Source organism: Saccopteryx leptura, chromosome 5 (assembly GCF_036850995.1).
Source record: "Saccopteryx leptura isolate mSacLep1 chromosome 5, mSacLep1_pri_phased_curated, whole genome shotgun sequence".
NCBI classification, from domain to species: Eukaryota; Metazoa; Chordata; class Mammalia; order Chiroptera; family Emballonuridae; genus Saccopteryx; species Saccopteryx leptura.
The window spans coordinates 205,520,818-205,545,613 of record NC_089507.1 but is presented as its reverse complement, the minus strand read 5'-3'; the positions used below and the strand labels follow the sequence as shown (position 1 = coordinate 205,545,613).

The following is a 24,796-nucleotide window of genomic DNA, read 5'->3' as shown; positions in this document are numbered from 1 at the left end:
GAAACACCGGGTGATAAACACGGGGTGACTCACCTGGAGTGACATGACCGCGTGAGGTCTAATGATTCCCAGTACTCCCCTGCTTTACATTGGGTCCTGGGCTTACTCAAAATGCTGTTTATGCCTGTCTGTAACGCAGCACTCAGCTGTGTGATTCACTCGAGTCTTGGGTACACTACTGAACTTAGTCCTAAGGTAGAAAACGATGCCCAGCAAGGACAATGCCCCCCAATTTTTAAACAAATTTGTTATTTCAAATTAATATCAAAGTTATAAGAAAAAAATTTAAAAACTTTATTGGACTTTATTACACTTTACAGTTTAGTACTGCTTTTATTTTGAATTACATAGGGTGGGGGGGGAAGGTGCACCGAAATGTTTTTGAAGTTAAGGACCTTTGATGGGTTTGATCTGCTGGCCCTGCTGTGAAGGAAAGAGGGTGTCTGCTTTACTGGGAAATGTAAGGGCTCAACCTCCCGTCTGCCCCCAAGCCCCTGACAACCGTACCTCTGTACCCTAACATAAACCACTGGTTTGAGAGATGGTGGTTCCAACAGTTTGTATCATCAAGCCCCGTTTCCCTACCCTAGCCACGACTGTGCCCTCGATGTTCCCGGGGTTGACTTCTGTAAGAGCACCTCAAATCTAGCCTGTGCGAGACTTTGGCTGAAAGTCTGACCTTTGAATATTGTGCAGTGTCTTTTTAGCCCTTACTGAGATTACCAGCTACTACCAGAGTGCTTAAAATGGGTTAGGCACTTTGCAAAGTAGCTTTACTCTCTAAACAAGCTTATGTACTAGGTGCTATCATTTTGTTCAAAGAAAATGAGGCTCAGACAGGTAGTCATTTGCCCAAGGTCATAAAGTGTAGTATATACGCAATAAACATTAGCTGTGTGACAGACAGAAAAGTGAAACTACATGCAAACCCATTCCAAAGGGCCACATACCTCCATCCGTTTAGCACAACCCGTCCCTCTTCCTGCTCCTCACCATACTGACCCAGGCCATTAAACTAGAATCACTCAGTTTCCCTTTCCCCCTACATCTAATCAACTGCCAGTTTCAAGTTTTCAATTACTAAAGTAGCTCTGACCTGTCAATTTCTCCCCACCCTTACTTTTATTGTTTCAGATCTTACATGGACTGTCCTGGTCTATCCCTCCAGATCCGTTCTCTACACACCGACTCAGGACACGAGTCACTCATGCCACCGTGAATATGCTCTCACTTGCCTCAACATAAGGTCCAAACGTGTATGGTTCACAAAGCCCTTTATAATCGAGTCCCTGCCCAGTCCTCCCCTTTCCAGCTTTATAAAGGTTTTTTTTAAATCTCCCTGCCTTCTGTCTACCCTTCAGCACTGCCATCCCACCTCCCTCTTAGCTAACTCCTGACACCTCTTGGCTTAGACATCACTTTTTCCACGAAGCCTACCATGACACACCCGTACCCCGGGCACCTCTTCTTTGAGTCCTCTGCAATTCCTAAATCACAGTACAAATTACACCACACTGCACCACCTGTCAGCTCATTTTCACCCTCCTTGAATCTGTAAGGCCGAGATGGTGAGCTGCTGTGTGTCACGCTTGAAGTTGTATCCCAGAACCCGATGGCTGGTCGAGGCCAGCCAGCACATCTTGTTGAAAGAACACTTCTAGCTCCTTGCGCTCCCTCTCCTGGAGGAACCCTGACAGTTCCTGCCCCTGCCCCTCACCTACCCAAGCGTCTTACCCAGAGAAGGTACTTACTAGTACAGTTTTTAAGTGAATTCAAGATTTTACTTAACAGCCCTTAAGTTTTAGAAGGAATAGACGCATTTGGCTAGATGCCTGATAAATCTGACAGCCATGTAAGTAAAAAAAAAAAAAATAGAACGGCTCCTAGTTCATAAAAGCTGTTAAAGAAAAGGCCTTAAAAGCATGTCTATTTTAATCAAATACCTTATAGTGCAAATATAATAAATTCACATGCATTTTACTTTTACATACTTATAACAAGATAATGACACAGACTAAAGTTGCAGTGTTTTCCCAAGTGAATCTTCATTTTAACCAAACCTACAAAGCGTTTATTGAAATTAACATTCTGGCAAAGCCACAGACTTGAAATAAACAGTGTCAATGCTGTAGTATAAAAAATTACTGAAAAAACTCAAGTTGCAGAAGCAGTAGCCCTATCAGCAACCCCTGTTCTGGGGAGGAGGAGCCCGGCCTCAGGCCTTCAGGCCAGGACTCAGACGCTCCGCCTCTTACGAGTTTCAAGGACCGGACAGAGTGCTGTGTCACACAAGTAAAGACTTTCAAGAAAAACTGTCACAGAAATACATTATTACTTTTTCCCCCTGCTCTTTAAGGATAATGCAATAGAAATATATTAATGATGGCCTCAAATATCGAATATTTTTCTATTTTAATATTAAATCAAAGTTGTAGATCTTAATAAAAACTCTCTTCACAGCACAGCTGTCATTCACTATACAATGCAAAAAATGTTCCCTTTGCACTACATCCTTAAAAATAAACAATATACATGTAAATGAAAAATTCAGATCCTGCATCAATCATAATTCAGTCTTGCCTTCAGAAAGAAACCCGGATATAGTCAAATTCGCAAAGCACTCGGTATTTTAGTTGAAGCAGAAGTAAGAGGGCTTTCAGCAAAGGAAACCTTTATCAATTTGTGGCGTCCCGGCACTCAAGAGGCTCAGCTGAAGTCTCGGTTGGTGAAGACCAGCGGAGCCACCAGGGTCCAGACGTAGAGGAGGAGGCAGACCCAGCTGGAGCTCATCTTGACCCACACAGCTGGCCACTTGCTGGTCACATTCTGGAACTCTGCATCAGGGCTAAGAAAACAGCAGAGAGTCAGGAAAAGGACCCTGATATCAGCAGTGAGCAGCCAGCTAGCCAGAGCCAGGAAATTCTCCAGGGACATTTGGCTGACATCACCCCCTAGGAAGGTTCTAGAAGGGACTTAAAGAAGCTAATTTCATTTTTATGAGCAGGGAACTCTACCTCTCAAATGGCTTTTATCTTCTTGCCAGTATGAAGAACACTGACTAATTCTTGGGCAAAATTGTCAGGAACATCTGGCTGTTCTAGATGCTGATAAAAGTCCAGACTGAAACGGGCCCCTGAAACTTCCCTTCCTTGCCAATCACTACCTGGGTCGGAACACACTCTCTGGTCGGCTCTAGACAGACGGAAAAATTAGAGCATAGGGATGGGTCAGATTCATATGATTTTCTTCCTCAAGCACTCCAGTCTGGAAGAGCTCCCCATAAACTGTACTGTAAGAATTCCAACTAGATTTTCTATCCAAGAGAAGAAAAAATTAAAAGTATTTCAGAAGAGTCAGTACTGAATACAACCTTATTATATAGGTAAGAGAAGGGGATTCTAAAGTCTGGTGAAATGGATGGAGATTTTACAGGCAGCCCAAGGGGGCTAAGCGGTCTTCCCTCTGTGTGGTCCGTGCCTCCTACCTGTACCAGCCGGTCACCGTCATCATGATGTACAAGGAAGCAAGGCAGAGCATCAAGTGGAAGACAGAGTAGTTGTACTGAACTCCCTCCTTCTCGTTGTCCACAGCCCGCCGCGGCTGTCCGTCCTCTTCATCGCTGCCACCGTTGGTGGCTGTATCACGGAGGATGACACTTTCACTCCCTGACAGGGTCAGCTTACTTACTTGGCTGTTGGTGGAAGTGCGGAAGCTGGAAAGTGATCCCAAGGAAAACAAATCAGAAGTGGGCCATGAAGACGAACCGCTGCCGTTGGCCGATCACCTGCAGGTTACTTCAGAACTGCTCCTACGCTGGGGCCGGACAGCCCTGTGAAGGGCCCAGCTTCACGTCTGACCTGCCGCCTGCCCTCTCAAGACAGACTGCTCTTTTCAGTCACTAGTTGATGGTTTAACTGCTTAGGCGTTTCCCAAAACATCCCGGGCTCTTAATATCTACTTCCATGACTTCATAAGGACCCCTCTAATCTTAGACTCTATGACCCTCCAACCTTCTCCCAGCTAACTTACTCATCCTTCAGTTCTCTGGCTGTGTGTCATGTCCTCCGGAAATCCTTCTCTGACATCACCCCCATCGCTAAGCTGATCAAGTGCCCACAGCTCTCTACACCTCCCTCTGCCACAGCACTTATCATTCCTTCTCTCAGGCTGTTCACAGAACTGCTTGACAACGGCCTTAGTCATCTATGCATTTCGGGCACATGGCACATGCTCACTCAAGTTTGTTAAATGACTCAATAGCAAAGTACACACAAAAAAGGACAGAAACCGCACGATCATCTCAACAGACATTAAAAAAAAGCATTTGACAAAATCTAACACCTTTTCAAGGTAACAAAAATACTCTAAGAACAGGAAAACTTCCTCAAAATAATAATGGGCATTTATGAAAAACCTAGTGCTAAAATCATACTTAATATTGAAAGATTAGGCCCTGGCCGGTTGGCTCAATGGTAGAGCGTCGGCTTGGCATGCAGGAGTCCCGGGTTCGATTCTCGGCCAGGGTACACAGGAGAAGCGCCCATCTGCTTCTCCACCCCTACCCTCTCCTTCCTCTCTGTCTCCTGCAGCCAAGGCTCCATTGGAGCAAAGTTGGCCCCGGGCGCTGAGGATGGCTCTGTGGCTTCTGCCTCAGGCGCTAGAATGGCTCTGGTTGCAGCAGAGCAACACCCCAGATGGGCAGAGCATCGCCCCCTGGTGGGCGTGCCGGGTGGATCCCGGTCGGGCGCATGCGGGAGTCTATCTGACTGCCTCCCCGTTTCCAACTTCAGAAAAATACAAAATATATATATATATATATTGAAAGACTAAAAGCTTTCCCCCTCAGATCAGGAACAAGACAAATACTCCACTCTCATCTTTCTATTCAACTCCATGCTGGAGGTTCAAGCCAGAGCAATTAGGCAAGAAAAAGACAAAAGGCATCCAGATTGGAAAAGAAAAAGTAAATGATCTCTATCCACAGATGACCTATGCTTCTGTATGGAAAGTCTTAAAGAATACACACTCTTAAAATCAATAAACAACTTTGCAGGATACAAGATTAATATACAAAAAGTAGTATTTCTATGCATAGCAATAAGCAGCCTAAATGATCCCATTTACAATCCCATAAAAGAGTAAAATGCTTAGAAATTTAACAAAGTTCAAGACTTGTACACTAATAACTATAAACCACTGAAAGACCTAAATAAGACACGCCATGTTCATGGTGAAGAAACCTTAACATTGTTGAGATGGTAATACTCTCAAGTTAAAGTACAAATTCAACACAATCCCCTTCAACATCCCAATTCCCTTTTTGGGGGCCAGAAAATGACGAGCTGAACCTAAAGTTTACATGGAAATGCAGGGACTCAGGATAGCCAAAACAATCTTGAAAAAGAACAAATTAGGATAAGTTACACTTCCCAATTTCAAAACTTACTACAAAGCAACAGTAATCCAAGACAGTGATATTGGGATAAGGAAAGACATATATCAATGAAATAAAATTACAAGTCCAGAAATAAACCTTTACATTTATGGTCAACCGATTTTTGACAAGGATGCCAGGACAAGTCACTGGGGAATGAATCGTCTTTTCAATAAATGGAGTTGGCACAACTGGATAGCCACACAAAACAGAATGAAGTTGGACCACATACCTCAAACCATATACAAAACGATAAAAGACAACCCAATTTAAAAATAGGCAAAAGACTGGCCCTGGCTGGTTGGCTCAGTGGTAGAGTGTCGGCCTGCCATGCAGGAGCCCCAGGTTCAATTCCTGGCCAGGGCACACAGTAGAAGCGCCCATCTGCTTCTCCACCCCTCCCCCTCTCCTTCCTTGCTGTCTCTCTCTTCCCCTCCCACAGCCAAGGCTCCACTGGAGCAAAGTTGGCCCGGGCGCTGAGGATGGCTCTATGGCCTCTGCCTCAGGCGCTATAATGGCTCTGGTTGCAGTGGAGCAACGCCCCAGATGGGCAGAGCATCACCCCCTGATGGGCATGCCGGGTGGATCCCGGTCAGGCGCATGCGGGAGTCTGTCTGACTGCCTCCCCGTTTCCAACTTCAGAAAAAAATACAAAAAAAAAAAAGGCAAAAGACTTAAATAGATGTTTCTTTAAGGAAGATACAAAAATGGCCAATAAGTACCTAAAAATAATGTTTAACATCATTAGGAAAACGTAAAGCACAGCCATAAGGAAAGGCTGCTTCACATCCTCTAGAATGGTTACAATCAAAAAGACTTAACAGTGTAATGATTAGGAGGTAATGAAATCCCAACCCTCATAACGTTGCTGGTGGAACTGTAACATGATGTAGACACCTTGGAAAATGCTTTGGCAGTTCCTCAAAACAGTAAATGTAATAGTATCACATAATCCAGCCACTCTATTCACAGGTATATACCCAAGAGAATAGAAAATGTCCACCCATACAAAAAATTTGTACACAAATATTTATAGCAGTATTACTCATGATAGCCCCACAATGGAAACACCCAACTGTCCATCAACTAATGAGTAGATAAACGAAATGTGATATATTCACACAATGGAATATCATTTCAACAACAGAGAGGAATACTGACAACACAGATGAACCTTGAAAACACTGTTAACTGAAAGAAGCCAATCACAAAAGAGCATATACTGTATTTTATTAATTTTTTTTTTTTTTTTTCATTTTTCTGAAGCTGGAAACAGGGAGAGACAGTCAGACAGACTCCCGCATGCGCCCGACCGGGATCCACCCGGCACGCCCACCATGGGGCGACGCTCTGCCCACCAGGGGGCGATGCTCTGCCCATCCTGGGCGTCGCCATGTTGCGACCAGAGCCACTCTAGCGCCTGAGGCAGAGGCCACAGAGCCATCCCCAGCGCCCGGGCCATCTTTGCTCCAATGGAGCCTTGGCTGCGGGAGGGGAAGAGAGAGACAGAGAGGAAAGCGCAGCGGAGGGGTGGAGAAGCAAATGGGCGCTTCTCCTGTGTGCCCTGGCCGGGAATCGAACCCGGGTCCTCCGCACACTAGGCCGACGCTCTACCGCTGAGCCAACCGGCCAGGGCTTATTAAATATTTTAACACCATTTGGCTCAGAATATTTTTTTCTTATTTTCCTCCTTAAAACCCTAGGTGTGTCTCATGGTCAGGTGTGTCTTATGGAGCGAAAAATACGGTAGTACGATTCCATGTATATGACACGTTTGAATGAGCAAATCTAAAGCCAGAAAGATTACTCTCTGCCTGGCCTGGGGTGGCACAGCGGACAAAGCATTGACCTAGAATGTTGAGGTTACCGGTTCAAAACTCTGAGCTTGCCCGGTCAAGGCACATAGGAGAAGCAACTATGAGTTGATACTTCTCACTCCCTGCTCCTCTGTAGAATTGATCAATAAATTAAAAAAAAAAATCACTGTCTGCCAGGGGACAGAAGGTAGGGAAAATGGGGAGTGGCTGCTAATAAGTACAGAGTAACATTTTCAGTACATAAATGTTTACATTGGTTGTGGTGATGGCTGCGCAGCTCTGTGAATCTACTAAAAAACTACTGAATTTTACATTTCTAAAGGGTAAATTCTGTGGTATGTAAATTACATCTAAAAAGAAGTTAGGGCAAAAGCAAAATAAACAAAAATAGTCATAGACAATATAAAAACAAATGAGCATAGATTTGTTCCAATAAACCTGCTTATAAAAATAGACAGCCAAGGGTTGCTGTGATTTGCCAAGGGTAGAGTGTTGACCTGGGACGCAGCGGTCACCAGCTTGAGTGCAGAATCAGCAACATGTCCCAAGGTCGCTGGCTTGAGCAAGGGGTCATTGGCATGGCTTGAGCTCCACAACTCCATCAATACATATATGAGAATCAATCAATGAACAAGTAAGTTGATGCTTCTCGTCTCCCTCCTTTCCTGTCTCTCTCTCAAAAAAAGGGTACATCTACACATGTTATGGAAAGTTGTCCAAATCAGAATGACAAATTTCTATTTCAGAATAGCATATATATTTGTATAGCATATTCCTAATTTATTTTTAAAAATTAAATATCAAGTGATATAACACAATTGTGTATTTAACTATATATAAAATTACATATAATTATATAGGTTGATAGTCAGTATAAGCAAAGGAAAAAGCCTGAAATAATATGTACCAAATCAGGGGTCCCCAAACTACGGTCCGCAGGTCGCATGCAGCCCCGAGGCCATTTATCTGGCCCCAGCTGCACTTCCGGAAGGGGCACCTCTTTCATTGGTGGTCAGTGAGAGGAGCACATTGACCATCTCATTAGCCAAAAGCAGGCCCATAGTTCCCATTGAAATACTGGTCAGTTTGTTGATTTAAATTTACTTGTTCTTTATTTTAAATATTGTATTTGTTCCCGTTTTGTTTTTTTACTTTAAAATAAGATATGTGCCTGACCTGTGGTGGCGCAGTGGATAAAGCGTCGACCTGGAAATGCTGAGGTTGCCGGTTCGAAACCCTGGGCTTGCCTGGTCAAGGCACATATGGGAGTTGATGCTTCCAGCTCCTCCCCCCCTTCTCTCTCTCTGTCTCTCCTCTCTCTCTCTGTCTCTCCCTCTCCTCTCTAAAATGAATAAATAAATAATAAAAAAAAATTTTTTTTAAATAAATAAGATATGTGCAGTGTGCATAGGGATTTGTTCATAGTTTTTTTTATAGTCCGGCCCTCCAACGGTCTGAGGGACAGTGAACTGGCCCCCTGTGTAAAAAGTTTGGGGACCCCTGTGCCAAATGTTAACCATGGAAGAAGTCAATTTGGAAAGAGGATACTTTCATTTCCTACTCTGTCCTTTTCTCACTTATATTAGTTTATATCATATATCCTTACCCATTTTATTATTACGTATTTTGAAATACTTAGAGAAATACATGCTATTATAGAGAAAATAACAATAAAAATGAGTGAGAGGGTAAGTGCAAACTGCTAACCTAGGTTATATCTGGGGGCCTGGGTTTTACTAGTGTCTTTAACATTAGATGTGTGTAATTCTTAGTCATTTAATTATTCACAATGATCAGGAAATGAAGATTAAAATATAACAAGATAAGCCAACCAATTTCAGAGCCACTATTCTAGCTGATGCAGGGTCAGGTGTGGACTTGAGCCTTCTATCCAAATGAGAAGATACCTGTGTAAGGCTGGGAGGGATGCCTTGATGGGAGGACTGGATAAACTGTAAGAAATGCACATGGCCAGGTAACTGAGGCAAGTCAAGGACTTTTAACAAAGAGTGAGGCTGGCTATTTTTTTTTAAATTCCTCACACTGCTATTTGAAAGCAAAATAGCTGCTTCACTTATGAGAATCTTGTTCTAAGGTATTTTTTTGAACTTACCTAGAATGCAAGAGGCAGAGAAAAAAAATGACCAGCCCCACAAAAGTCTCTATATCCAGAAAATGCCCACTCTGTGACGGTGCAGCAGTAGTGGGGGCAGGAGCAGTTGAGTTCCCAGGAGCCAAGGTGGGTGCCATAATGTGTGAAATAATGCTCCACAGGGTTGGGTTGCAGGCACGATCTGAAAATGGAGAATATCTTATTATCCTTTGTTAGAACTCATCTTATTCCAGGAAAGGATTGGAGGGGCGTGGTTACACACTCAGTCATTGACATAAAACACGGGAATGCTGTATTTATCGGTAGCACTCCTCACGGCGCCATTTCTCTGACGTCCCTCAGGAATGCTATATTTAAAAGAACCTGAAATTCAGCAGTCAGTAACATATACTGCTCACAAAAATTAGGGGATATTTCAAAATGAATATGAAGTGATAAAATATCCCCTAAGTTTTGTGAGTAGTATGTTTGTGTTGCAATTAGTGACCTCAGTTTTAGGAAAAAAATAAATAACAATTTGTCAAATTTCATAAATATCAATCTTGATTTCATTGGTTTTTAAGTGTATTAACTGATACATAAAAATAAGTTAAGTCACCATTAGAGGGTTTGCAAAAATTATTTTCCTTTAAAAGGAATCCATAGAATACCTTTTGAGAAATAATCTGCAACAAATACAAAAGGACATTTCCTATGGCTGTTTCTTCCAGAGCAGTGGTTTTCAACCCCTGGTCCGCCAGACATTTCATGCCAGTCTGCAGAAGAGTTAACCACCCTAATGTTATAGGAAGAGACTGTAATTATCATACGTCAGGCTGGTTAACCGGCCGTTGAAAACTACTGTTCTAGAGCCTGTAACACTAAAGTAAAATTCAATTAAAACAATTCTACGAAGGGCCAAAACAATGTTGTTTTCTTGCTCTTAACTAGTTTGACTTAGTCCAGGAGAAAGCCTAGACTAACATAAAGGGCTGTGGTCCTTTAGATCGTCAGCTATGAAGAGACGTGGAGAATAAAACCTGGGAGGTAAGTATCTGCAAACAATGCACATTACACATTTCACTGAAGTTTCTAGTTTGTTCAATTGTTTGACGCCTGCTTTAGTTCTAGTCTGCACTCCATCAGAGGAGTAATTTCCTCCTTTCTTTTCATCAAATGAACGTGCTGTTGCCATTCCCTTACCAGGCTCATTGGTCATGGCTGACCACGTGAGGTAGATGGTGTAGAGGGTGATGACAGAGGACTGCAGGAGGCCAGAATGCGGATGGTGTTCCTATGGAAGCCAAAAGAAAATGCCACGGGATTGCAAGGGCTGACTTCTTAAACCCGGCGTACTTCCCTTAGACCCGCGGAACTGCTAACTAAGAGCCTTCTGGTTCTGCCTGACAGCTGGAAGGTGACAAGTTTGAGTTAGTGTGAAAAAGAACCAAGAAAGAGGAAGCATGCACTCTTGGTTCCCACGGCATTTCATAATCCTGGGAAGTCCCGTGTCACACAAGGCTTCCACTGACCAGTCTCTTAGTGCAGTGGAGCTTAAATTCAGCTTTGCCACTGACTAGCGAGGTGACCCACCATCTCTTTAGAACTTCACTTTCCGCACTTTTAAAAGGAGAGGTGATGTATAGATGTTCTTTTCAATTTCAAATTTCACAGTTTTCATAAAACTCCATGGATTTTTAAGAGTATATAATTTAGGTGATGAGACTCAGGAACATGAGTTTAAGTATTAAAAATCAATTTTTTTCTGGTTTAATTCCCCTGAAATACCCTGGCTAATGATTCATAAGAATCATTCTTATGATGTAAACAATCTTATAAAAATTATAAATTCTCAAGTTACCTAGGATTTTTTTTAAATGATAGGGAAATTATTGAATTACAATACAGGCAATTCAATGGCACGTTTTACAGTAACTAACATAATTCTGAAGACTTTATCATAAATGGAGAAATGTTTAAGGTAAGACTTGGACATAAATTCATATAAAAGGTTACCTAGGGGCCCTGGCCGGTTGGCTCAGTGGTAGAGCGTTGGCCTGGTGTGTAGGAGTCCCGGGTTCGATTCCCGACCAGGGCACACAGGAGAAGCACCCATCTACTTCTCCACCCCTCCCCCTCTCCTTCCTCTCTGTCTCTCTCTTCCCCTCCCGCAGCCAAGGCTCCATTGGAGCAAAGTTGGCCCGGGCACTGAGGATGGCTCCATGGCCTCTGCCTCAGGCGCTAGAATGGCTCTGGTTGCAACAGAGCAATGCCCCAGATGGGCAGAGCATCGCCCCCTGGTGGGCATGCCGGGTGGATCCCGGTTGGGCGCATGCGGGAGTCTGTCTGACTGCCTCCCCATTTCCAACTTCAGGAACAAAAAAAAGATACCTAGGTTTCAAAGTTAGCATTAAATAAAAACCTCACAGGAGGAAGCAGCAGAAAACAGCCATACCTGAATCTTTGGATGGATGGATATAATAGAAACCACCACGCAAAGGATCAGGTTAATACTGATGAAGAACTTGTTTTCCGTGCAGCCGTCTGGTTTGGTGTATTTGGCATAGAGCACACCGACAAAGATGATTGAAAGGGTATAGAAGATGCTTGTGACAGAGAGTAACACTGAAAATAAACAGAGAAACCAATATGAAGGCCCACAATCCTAACAAACTTTTATAACGAAGACCAATTTTCTTTTATTCCTTGGAGTTTATACATTGAAATCAATGGCGATTTTTCTTGTACACCCTGTTTTAGTGCAGCATAAGGCAGTACGGTCCCCCTAGGTGAGTTCAGACACCTACCAGCATACCAGCGCCTTGCGTTTCCTTCTTCCATTCGATTTACAAGTGATTCATTCCTAGAGTGAGCCATGTCTACTAATAGCACCAGCTGGATAAGGATGAAGCAGAAGGCCCCAAGCATGCCTATTATAAACCAGGCTACAAACCAAGAGAACAGAGTTATTCTTTACCATAAAAGCAACATTTCAGAACGTTACTAACATTCTAAAAAGATTTTAATTCAAGCAAGAGGTGGTAAAGACATATTCTATCTCCAGCACTACAGCAAGACTGCTCCAATTCCAAACTCTAAGGCATTCTCTGAACAGTGTTCTGTTGGGGTTCAGGCCTTTAAAAACTTGTTCTCGCTTGTGCCAAAGGGAGCCTAAGTCCTAACATTGCAAATGCTACCATAAGCCTTTTTCTTTATAGAGAGGAAAAATCACATGGAAATCCACACAGGTTGCTCGATGCCATGGTAAGGAAGCAGGTTAAGATGGGGATGGTAGAGCACACGAGTTAGAAGTCATGCCGACGAGCTCTCTGATTAACTTAGTATTGCCAAGTGAGAAGGTAAATGATTAAAATACTGGCAAACAATTCATGTATGGTTCCAGAACAACCGAGAAGTGACCTGAACGCTTTAACATCTTAATATGAGTCCCAAATCGTAACTGGACACCACCGCCTTTATCAATTCTGCAAAATCAGTAATGAGAATATAGATTTAACTCAATCATCTGTACCATCTGTATGTATTATGATTAAACCGTCTTAATAGTGAGCCATACCTGTGGTGAAATGGCCCCCAGGGATATAGAAAGATCCAACCATGATGCCAACAATGGCAGCAATTTTGAAGAACCAAAACCTATTAAAATATAAAAAATGCACTTATAAAATGCTAATTTTCACCTATTGAGAAAATGAATTTCTAAAACATAAAAAAATAAGCCTTAGTAGCACCTCCAACATGATTGGGCTTAGATCTTCGTTTGACATGAAGCTACTTCAATTTTCACATAGTTGAAGAACAAACAACACAGAGAACAAATCATTCACATTCTTATTAGGGGGAATAGGTATCCTTACAGTTTCCCTACTTTTAGCACTTAAAGATAGAAATTCTTCTAGAATTCTGAAGCGTTCTAAATGATCAAAGTTATCTAAATATACAACAGTTAACTATTAGATCAAGGGAAAAGTTATCACCCCCCCAAAATTTATAAAACTCCCTTCAGTCTTCAAATGAGAATCACGGAATCTAGGGGCTAGGAATGGGAAGCAACAGAATATGTATATCAGGGCCTCAGATATATTCACTATTTATCTTTCTGTATACTGCTTAAATATATCATGCACATGCTTATCTTTAACAATAAAAAGGGAAAAAAGTGTGTGTGTTTAAGCCTAGTTTAAGTCTAGCACAGTGCTTAAATGTTTCATAGGTGTTCAATAAAAATCTAAAAACCTGAAATGAAAGATATTAAAAAAAAAAAAGATGATACTCTCCTCATCCCTCCTACAGCCTCCATGCGACAGGTCTCCAACTAAAATGACACTGAAAACAACTTCACATATGTAATGATCAGAAACACACCAGGGCCACTCACTGACATCCTTTACTGCTTCCACCAGAATGCAACATTAACTGCTGAATGGGGGGAACCCACACCACAATAAAACAAATTAATAAGTAAATCTTACATACCCATTGTGTATTGCTGCTCTGGGATCTTTACTTGTTTTTACTTTTAACATGAGCAGAAAGAAGGCAAAGAAAAAGATGGCCAGGGCAAAACTGATCCGATATACAGCTTTATAGCCGACCTGCACATTACAATCCTCATTTGCCTTCCTATCAGTCACCTTGAATTTAAATCCCCCTTCACAGAATCCAGGAATCTGGAAAAAATAATTTCAATGTTATGGGAACTTCCACATTTAAATAGAGATTCTATCCCACCATAGGAAAGCTTGGATCTATAAAACTGACTACTTCAACAACTATAAGACTGTCCTGTGGGATTTTTCTCTGTCTTCCAATTCATTTACAAACTTGTTACCAAATAGTATAAACTACTTGCATTTTGGAAATAAAAGTACAAGGGGTCCTCAGGTTATGACAGTCTTGACGTAAGACGTTTCGAGTTTACGACACTCCCATAAAAACTTTAAAAAACTGAGATGTAAGTGTTGCAGCTTACGCCATTAGCACGGTGATTACTGACTACATCAGTGAACTAGTTTGGCTGCGCACAGCGGAAGAATAGGCAGTAATGTGACCCATGAGCGAGGGAGGTGTCCCCCAGTACGCTTACCAATGCCATTTGGACTGTTAAAAGTGCAAGTGTTCCATATGTGTTGCTTTGTTTGGTGAGGAGCTGTCTGCTCTAAGAACCACACAATTCAGCTGGAGAAGCAGCTGACTGAAGAGGAAGAGATAGAAACTCCAGAACCCAAGAGATTTACTACCAAGGGTTTGGAATAAGGTTTTTCTATGGGAGAGGATGAGTTGACAAAATTTCAGGTTTAGGACCCGTGATAAGATTCAGTAAGGTCTACAGAGCTGTTATAGATACCTTGCAGTGCTATAGGCAGATTTTGGAAGAGAAGTCATCAACCTTCCAGACTAGCCTGGAACAATTCTTTAAGAAGGCAGAGAGGCCTGCAACAGATCCTGTACCCTCCACATCAGCTGCTTCTCGAGATGAAACACCTGTAGTACAGGTAGGATCATCCCCAGCACCTTCTGCAGGTTCTCCTGCCTCTCCAGCTTCCTCCTCCCAATAGGTCCCTCTCTCCCACCTTGTAATGCCCCTTCCAGTGTGCAAGCCAACCACTAGAATAAAGGTAAGGAATTTTTATACACTCATTTTTGCCATTTTTTTCTGTTACTACTATACAGTACAGTATATTTATGTACATTATGGACATTATGTCCTTTTCCTTTTTCTGTGGCTTTGTTGTTTTTTTTTTTGTTCTAGATTGTTATTTTACAACTGTGTTAAAATAGGTAAGTGACTTAGGCTAGAGTGTGTTCAACTTACACCAAAATTCAGGTTACGTCACTGTTATAGGAAGTGAACTGTGTCATAACCCAAGGACCCCCTGTACTCTCTTCTTTGCTCTTTTCTACAGATGAGGTCATCTCCCATTTTCCCATGAATTTTCATGCTAAACGCATTCCTTCCAAAGGTGAAGGCCTACTTCAGTTTAAACATTTAAATCAGTGATCCCCAACCTTTTTTGGGCCACGGACCAGTTTAATGTCAGAAAGTATTTTCATAGACCAGCCTTTAGGGTGGGACAGATAAATGCACAAAATAAAATTATATGACCGGCGTAAAAACTGTGGTATTTTTAAATATAATTGTCGAACTTATGAGACAAGCGTCAAGAGTGAGTCTTAGACGGATGTAACAGGGAATCTGGTCATTTTTAAAAAATAAAACATCGTTCAGACTTAAATATAAATAAAATGGAAATAATGTAAGTTATTTATTCTTTCTCTGCGGACTGGTACCAAATGGCCCACGGACCGGTACCAGTCCGCGGCCCAGGGCTTGGGGACCACTGATTTAAATCTTAAGCATACACGGAAAGATGTTTTAGGGCAACTCTTTTCCATGTTTTCTCTCAGTCGTTAGACCAGAACCTGAAGATGTTAACTTTGACTTCCTTTATTTCATATTCTGTGTCCTGACTATACCCCCAAATTAAAATGAACTTGACTAACTTTCGTAACAGTGAAAAAATCAGAACATTAATGTCAATTAAAATTTTGCAAAATCTCAAAATAATCAGTACTTTCAGGGTACTGTTGCTTCTACTTAACCTTCTTCAGGGGACTCTCCATCGCTTTCGTCTGCATAATACAGCAGACAATAGCGCCCAGGAAGAGAATGAAAGCGTAGAGGACCCGAGTCAAAGTGGAATTCTTGCTGTTGGGACAGCAGCCACACAGCAAACAGGACGCGCCACCGCAAAGGCATGGAACCTGGAAGAAGCACACATGGCCATTGGAGACCTTCAGTGGACTCCTTCATGACAGGTGCTGCGGAACAGAAGACAAAGCAAACCAGGCTTTGAGAGTTTTAACAGAGAATTACAGCTGGGGGGGAGTGGTTAAAACCGTCTGGAGTCAATATTATTACTGCCACTTTACCTCAGCAGACCTTTTTCTTCATCTGTAAAACAGTCTCACTAACAGAATTGTCCTCCCTCTGACATTACTCTAGTAAATAAGCACTCAACACAGTACCTAAAACATATTAAGAGCCTAATAAATTTTACTTATATTCACACAGAAAACATACTGTATTTAAAAACAAGGTATCTTTTTTTTAATTTAGGATTTTATTTATTGATTTTGGAGAAAGAGGGAAGGAGACAGAGAGAGGGAATAAGATTTTAGTTGCTTCACTTTAGTTGTTCATTGATTGCTTGTCGTAGGTGCCTCGACCAGGCAAGCCCAGGGCTTCGAACCAGTGACCTCAGCGTTCTAGGTCGATGCTCTGTCCACTGTGCCACCACAGGTAGGCCAAGATATCTTAATATTGAGAAAAATACTAACCTAACTCCACTTGCTATTTACTGAGAATCCTACTTACCAAATCTGATGTTACAGCATAAAGCAACCTTAAATGAAAACCCTTATAGATAATGATAGCAAGAGCCAGTTAGCTCCATTCAAGAGTAACCTGGAGATCCCTTAAAACATTAAACACAGAAACAACCCAACTGTCTATCAACCGATAAATGGGTAAGTAAAATGTGTTATCCACACAATGAAATATTAATTATTCAGCCATAAAAATGAATCAAGTACTGTGTAAAGGTACTTGATCTGTGGAACAAACGTGTCCTACTATACTGCTCACAAAAATTAGGGGATATTTTATTGCTTCATATTCATTTTGAAATCCCTAATTTTTGTGAGCAGTATATATGCTATGTCACTTCCCTATCTCTAAATGACAACTATTATTCTGGTTTGCTCAGTCCAGTTACCTTGGAGTCATCCTTGATGCTTTTCTAAAAGCCTCATCCAATCTGTCAGCACATCAGCTCTATCCTCAGAATACACCCAGAATCTGCCACGTTCATAGCACCCTTAGCTATCATGCTGGTCCTAAGCTACTAATACCATCTGTCATCTGGGATTAAATGCAATAGCTCCAATTTCACTGTTGCAGTGACCCATTCAGAACCCAGAGTAGGTATAAAGAGTATTTTAAGGTGAAAACATCTGAGATTCAGAACAAATGCGGAATAAAAGCTTTCTCTTCTCAGAGCTTTCCTCATCTGACCAAAAGCAGCAACTTCGCGGCTGTGAGGTTGCCACAGATTCCCTCCCCGAGGGAGTTTTAGGGCCATGCAGAAGGCAAAAAGGCCTCTACATCTACACACTGTATTTCCCCACGTATAAGATGCACCTTAATTTGGGGGCCTGAGATTTGAAAAAATATATATGACATAAAGCTATTGAACTCAAGTTTTATTCATCATAAAATTCATACAACTCCTTATCCACGTGAAAAAGTGGGAAATGCAAGTAGAAAATCTACAACCACTGTATAAGACGCACCCAGTTTTCAGACCCCAAATTTTTCAAAAAAAACGTATGTCCTATTGATTGAGAAATATGGTCAACAAGTTATTATTACAAACTTTCTTACCTCTTGTTTGTTCTCCTAAAAACCCATTTTCTTTCCTAAAGAAACTTCTCTGGTACACGGAACTCCTTGATGTTCTTATTGAACAAAAGGGATTCATAAAATATAAAAGTGATTTATAGATAGAAATTTTTCGTTGGCATCAATTCAAATCTTAGCTTAACATCAATGCCAAAATGTGTTTCGGGTTATTAGGTTGGAAGGACATCTTTCTTTCAAATTACCAATTAACTCCTTAATTAATAACCTTATATTTTTTCTACATCTATTTTGCAAATAGTGAGTTCAACCTACTAAATGGGCTGTAAAAATCAACTAACCAGAATTTTTTTGATGTGATAGAAAAATTGTATAGCAGATGGTAAAGGTAAGAATTATTTCATGTAACTTGTATCTAAAGGATGTATTGCCCTGGTTGGGTATCTCAGTTGGTTAAGAGCATCACCTGAATATACCAAGATCGTGGGTTCAATCCCAGGTCAGGGAGCTTACAAGAATCTACCACTGAATGCATAAATAAGTAAATAAAAAATCAATGTTTTTTTCTTTCTTTCTCTCTCCCCCCCTTCCTCTCTAAAGTTAGTAAATAATTCTTGAAAAAAATTAAAAAATAAATGGCTGTATTAACTCAACTATGTAAAATTTACTTCTTACTTTGGGTCAAGGTCAAAAACATTGGAAAACCACTACTCTCAAGGAACCCGCCATTCTGATTTAAGATGAACAACCCTAAAGGATAAAAACACACTCTGTCCCAAAGAAATGGTCGTGGAATGAGGTGAAATTGAGTCCTCTGTCGATTAAATCAGCCGGGATTTTAGGAAACTAGAAAATGATTTCAAGGACTCATGTTCCTCTGAGGGTACACAGCGTATTCTATTCCATAGAACCTAATTATTTCCTTTTTTAAATACGGAGTTTACAATCTACAAAGCGATTCAACCCGCAACAGTTCTCCAAACGAGGAATGCTGGGGTGATTATCCTCGTCTAATGGGAAGGGATAAATGATTTGTACAAGGTCCCAAAGTTCAGACCACGGCTTCCAATTTTGAGTAATAAACTACGAGGCCTTCTTCCCCTTGCACCAGAACTGCAGACAAGCCTCGGTTAAAATCACAGCTCTGCCATGTACTCTGTAGCTTTGGAAAAAATCTCATACTACGGGACAAAAATATTCAAGCCACCCAAATTAAATGGCGCCACCTTCAGGAGGTGCCCCGTGATAAACTAGAGAGCTTCTGCCCGGGTAATTCATTCCTTGGTCCTGTTCCAGCAACTGGTCAACCCAGAGACCGGAAAGCCTTCGGGGGCGGGGCAACATAAATTGTAAACAATGGCGGCCCGGCCTCCTACGTTCTTCAACGAACCCGGAAACTGAGCCGCCTGATCCCCACCGCGAGGCATGGCGGATTTTGGCGTGGGCCCCTGGATATTCTCAGCAGCCCGGAGCTGGTCGCTCCAACCCTCTGGTCCCTGCCAGCGAGGCCGGAACGCGTCTGGTCTTGGAGCTCTCTATCGCCCCCCACCGCCCACGCCCAAACCACAGGTCCGACGGAGACACCGGTCTCGGAACTCACCCAGCTGGCCAGGGAGAAGACGCCCAGCACAGCTCCCATGGTGACGCTGGTGCTGAAAGTGGTGGATCGGCAGGCTTCGAGCGGTGGTAACTACCTGCTGAGGCGTCTCTTCAAAATCGCGACGGTTTCTCAGGCTGGAAACGCGCCGCTTGCATCATTGCGTGGCCCCGCCCACCGCCTCGTCCGCTGACCAGGAGGCGCCTGTCATTGGTAGAGGGAGAAGGTGGAGCTAAATCGGCGCCGAGGCTGGGGGGAGGGGCGGGGCTAAACCTGTTAGGGGTTGGAGGAGTGGGCGGGGCCAAGCCGGCGGGTGCTGCAAGAGTTGTGGAGTTTTATTTCTTCACCTCATTTCTGTTCACTAGGAGCCCATTAGGTGTCAAGATCTGGGGTACAGGGTGTACAAGAATTTATGGCCTAGTTAAGAAGAGACCAACAATGAAAGTAAAATACACTATGACATATTGTGATGAGGACTATGAAGAAGTAGAATAAGGGAATATATTTTTTTTTACAGAGAGAGGGATAGATAGGGACAGACAGGAACGGAGAGAGATGAGAAGCATCAATCATCAGTTTTTCATTGCGACACCTTAGTTGTCCATTGATTGCTTTCTCATATGTGCCTTGACCGTGGGCCTTCAGCAGACCCAGTAACCCCTTGTTTGAGCCAGCGACCTTGGGTCCGAGCTGGTGAGCTTTTTGCTCAAGCCAGATGAGCCCACCCTCAAGCTGGCGAACTCAGGATCTGGAACCTGGGTGGGCCTCATCCCAGTCCAAAGCTCTATCCACTGCGCCACCGCCTGGTCAGGCAGGGAATATTCTTTTAATAAAAGTTTAATGCCCACTGTGTAAGGGGAAAGCAATTTAGTTGGGGGAGGGGGGCAGACCTGGAAAACTTTTCTGAGGAATTTATATTTAATTCGAGAACTGAAAGATGAGTCAAGTTAACCAGGGGAAAATGGGCCTTGTTTCTAAAAATGTAGGCTCTGAATATCATTGGGGTAAATTAAATTAACATGACATTAAGTAACATTAAAAGGCACAGTGAAAAAATCCTGTTTCAAACCAAAGAGGTTTGAGACTAGTATGTATTTAACATTTTTCTAACATTTGCTTATTTCCCTTTTTAACAGAATAAAGGCTTCATTTTCCAAAAATCTCCAAAGTTAACCATATCTACATTTTAATAACACTTCTGTTTTAGGGTTTGTGTGTGTGTGTATCTGTAAAAATTCTACCATTGCTACCAAGCAGTGCTGGTTTTCCATTTAATTAAATAGTGAGGTAATTTCCTTTGTAGATGTAAGTGAAAATTGAGTCTATTTAAAGAAAAAAACCTTGAAAATTATTTAGCCTGGCCTGTGGTGGTGAGGAGCCTTGAGGAGCCACTGCGCCACCTCACCCGCAGGTGTTGTAAAGTACCAAAAGCTACAAAATCGATATTAATATTTTAAGAGGCTTAAAGAACATTTTATTCATTTCGGTTAAGGTGTGCAGAGAAATTTTGTGAATAATCTCTGTACTGTGTGATTGACATACAACCAGGATGGCCCTTGGCATTGTATTATAAATGCAAAGGGGAGGAAAACATGGATTCCCTGACATTCCATTACACCTGTGGGGAAAGGGGTGAATGGCTAGCCAGGTGCAGGAAGAGAAAAGCCAAAATAAACCTTTTCTTATAGTAATGAGCCATTTGCGGGCATTTGTCCCCACGGAAACTCTCTCTCATGAATGCATATAGTTAATGTGTGTGACTCTGGACAAAGAGATGGCGGATAAACATTAGAAAATATAGGAATGTCTCTTAATATGTAAAGAGACATCTTTCTATCATTGTGTTGACTTGTAAATTTTGTTTTCTCCAAAATGATGTATGGCTTGCAAATTGAACATGGACTTATCATGTTAAAGGACATATGACTATAACCAATAGTGGTAAAGGGCACCTAATTGCAATTTTTGCTTCTATACTTCCCACTTGCAAAACTATAAAAACTAAGTAGAACAAAGGGCCAGCTCGTTCTCCCTTAGATTTCTGTTGGAGTTGCTGCCGCTTGGCCAAGCTAGACAATAAAGCTTTGATGTGTAATCGACGGATTTTGTTCGCGTCTTCAATGTTTCGAGTCCCTCCAGATTAGGCTTAACAGTGGCAAAGTGGATAAAAATGTTGACCTGTAATGCTGAGGTCGCTGGTTCTAAGCCCCCAGGCTTGCTTGGTCAAGGCACATAAGAGAAGCAACTACAATGAGTTGCTCCTCCTCCATTTCGTGTGCTCTCTCTCTTTCCTTTCTCAAATCAATAAATAAAATTGTTAGGTTTGGGTTCAGGGCTCCTTTAAATCCACAGCCCCTTTTTAACTCAAATCCCCTTCACCCAACCTCCCACTAGTGCTGGGACTTCATTAGCATCTCACGCACCCAACCTCCCCCTCCCCTTAAGCAACTGCCCCACTCTGGGGAGGTTCTGGGAAATGTCCTTGGGACAAGGCCATCAGGACAGACCTGAGGGTTGGGGAAGGGAGACAGTCTGTAACCAAAGGCAACAAACCAATATATGCTAATCTGAGCATGGCCAGGTGCAGGCAACCCCATGCCAGCAAATGCCTGCAGCAACCCCTAGATCAGACTCCCCCCCTTCCTGCAGCTCTCCAGCTCTCCGCTGATGCCACCAGGGTCTTAGCCCGTCTGTTTTGCAGATGCATAAATAAACTTCTTATAAAACTCATCAGGCTTGTGCATCCCTCCTTTGGCCAACCTAACAAAAATAAAATAAATTTAAATACATAACAGTATGGGTGGTATGTAGATATGACAACAATGTTATACAAATGGCTAATGTAAGGGAACATATACTTGAGAATATAAGAAGCAATGGAGTTTGGAATCCTATAATCTTTAGATTGGCAGAAGCCTTAGAAATATACTCAGATCTCTTCTTTTATAGAAAAGGAAAAAAGGCTGAAAGTGAAACGGTTTGCCCAAGGCCACAGAAAGTCTTGATGGCAGAGGAAGGATAGTTACTCAAACTTTCCTAATCCCTGCCTCAGTTTATGTGCTCCTCTTCCCCACAAATACCTGCCCAAGTCGGGTGTTCCAGGACCACTGAACCTTCCAGGTAGCTCATAAAACCCTGTCATCAAGAAGATTTATCAGTAGCTTGTTTATTAAGGATGTACACCAGGGGAACCGTGAGATATCTTGTTAAGGGACTTGGGAGGAGCTTATGTTGGGATTTGGGTTTGTGCTGGGTATCTCTAAGGGTGGTTTAAGAAAGTGGGGATTGCCTGGCCTGTGGTGGCGCAAGGGATAAAGCGTTGACCTGGAACGCTGAGGTTGCGGTTGGAAACCCTGCACTTGTCTGGTCAAGGCACATATGGGAGATGATGCTTCCTGCTCCTCCCCCCTTTCTCTCTCTCTCTCTCTCTCTCTCTCTCTCTCACTCTCTCCTCTCTAAAATGAATTAATAAATAAAAAAATTTTAAAAAAGAAAGTGGGGATTTGTTTTGAATGTGACATAATCAAGAAGCAGGGACAATTTGATGATTATGTATCTTAATAATTTTTATCCAGAAGGTAGGAGAATCAAATAAAGCAAGGCCAGAATTGTCACTGAAAATTCAAGAAGCAGGACCCGCTCATGTTAGAAGAGGAGGATGTTGAATCCTATTTGTCTCTGCCTTGTTCCTCTTTTTTTTTTTTTTTTTTTTTGATATTTATTCATTTTAGAGAGGAGAGAGAGAGAGAGAGAGAGAGAGAGAGAGAGAAAGGGGAGGAGCAGGAAGCATCAACTCCCATATGTGCATTGACCAGGCAAGCCCAGGGTTTCGAACCGGCGAGCTCAGCATTTCCAGGTCGACGCTTTATCCACTGTGCCACCACAGGTCAGGCTCTGCCTTGTTCCAACTATGGAGTGGCTGTCTGATACTTGTTTACATTCTCTGAACACTGTTTACATTCAGTAAGGAACACTGGGTCAAGCCAGCGGCTGAAGAGTTTTTCATTTTCTGACCTGCAAGCATTAGTCCTCCCAAATGTGGGATCTTGCCCATCTCAGTGTTGTTGTTTTTTTAATTTATTTATTCATTTTAGAGAGGAGAGAGAGACAGGGGGGAGGAGCTGGAAGCATCAACTCCGACATGTGCCTTGACCAGGCAAGCCTAGGGTTTCAAACCGGCGACCTCAACATTTTCAGATCGACGCTTTATCCACTGCGCCACCACAGGTCAGGCCCATCTCAGTGTTTTTTAACCCCAGTGGTTACGTGTGCATTCTCTAGGTGGCAAAGCTGGAGGAAAGCACGATTTTAAGTAAGATTCTCAACTCCGATTTCCACCTATTGCAAGAACCCTTCAGTGACATTATCTTATAGGACAGAAGGGTCACGGCCACCCAACGCAGCCCTTCCCATATTGACAGGAGGAGTCTTTCTGTATCTACTTCTCAGTTGCCTTCAGCTCAAAATAATCTTTATAAAGTGGCATATTTTGGGGTGATACAGTCCTCTAAACTCCTATATATTGTTTGAAAAGATGATATATGCACTTGGTTTTTTAAAATACTACATAAAAGAACATACAGTGAAAATGTATTTTCTTATCCCCCATCTCCCAGTTCTTTCCAGAGTTCATATATGCATATGCTAGCGTTATAAGTATCATCTGTCATCCCCTTTTTACAGGTCTACAACTAAACTCTTATCGTTATCTTCCTGGGTCTCTCTTAATTCTTGCTATAAATCCGTTTTATGGATGCACTATAGTTTATCTACTCAATCCCCTGCCGATAGACATTTAGACTGGTTTTAATTGTTCTGTTTTTACAAAAAACAGAGCAATAAATATCCTTAGGCTCATGTTCCAGTGTATCTGCAGGATTATTCCAAGTACAATCGCTGGTCACAAACTAAATTATTTTCCATCTTGAAATTAAACGTGGTGATCTAATTCGCAACTTGAACCCAAAGAAACAAGTTTATTTATTTGCCACACCACCGCGTCGGAAGATTAGAGAAAGAGGCAGCTGTCACCCCTCCCACATCAGTTTTCACGTCTTTAGATATGCCCCGTCTAGCCAGGTTCCGCCTGCGGCCCAGTCCTCTCCACGGAGGGTCTCCATCACAAGTTACAGAGTGAGAAAAGGAGGCACAGGCAGGATCCGAGGCTCAAGTCCCCCCAACGCCTTGTTGTCCCCCTTTCCCTAGCATTCCCTTCCTCTCCCTTCCCTCGGGGCCAAGTTCCAGGATGCCAAACCCTACATGGGTTTTGGGGGCGGGGGGACGTTCAGTGTCGATGTGTAAAAAAAAGGCCGCTCCGCTCTGGGTCCCAACTCCCATCCATTTTCACTCCTCTCCCGGCTCGCGGGCGGCGGAAGGACCCGCGAACCCTCCCAGTCCCTTCCGAGCCGCCGTA

At 42.5% G+C, this 24,796-nt stretch overlaps 1 protein-coding gene and 1 non-coding gene across 3 annotated transcripts; one reads left to right on the top strand and one right to left on the bottom strand.

Annotated features, from left to right (window-relative positions):
* Positions 1–823: 823 nt before the first annotated feature.
* On the bottom strand, positions 824–19,569 carry SERINC3 (serine incorporator 3). 2 transcript variants are annotated; one of them, XM_066387713.1, is made up of 10 exons: positions 19,387–19,569; positions 15,968–16,129; positions 13,841–14,034; positions 12,921–13,000; positions 12,151–12,288; positions 11,799–11,968; positions 10,547–10,637; positions 9,365–9,545; positions 3,485–3,712; positions 824–2,845 (listed from the first exon to the last, which is right to left on the bottom strand). In XM_066387713.1, exons 1-10 carry the CDS (start codon positions 19,423–19,425, stop codon positions 2,707–2,709), a joined length of 1,422 nt encoding a protein of 473 aa, XP_066243810.1. In that variant the 5' UTR covers positions 19,426–19,569; the 3' UTR covers positions 824–2,706. The 2 variants fall into 2 exon arrangements, with proteins under 2 accessions (XP_066243810.1, XP_066243812.1); XM_066387715.1 differs by having other exon boundaries at positions 15,968–16,186; positions 19,387–19,543.
* On the top strand, positions 5,725–5,800 carry TRNAG-GCC (transfer RNA glycine (anticodon GCC)). The gene has a single exon. It is a non-coding gene; the product is annotated as a tRNA-Gly (tRNA).
* Positions 19,570–24,796: the final 5,227 nt, after the last annotated feature.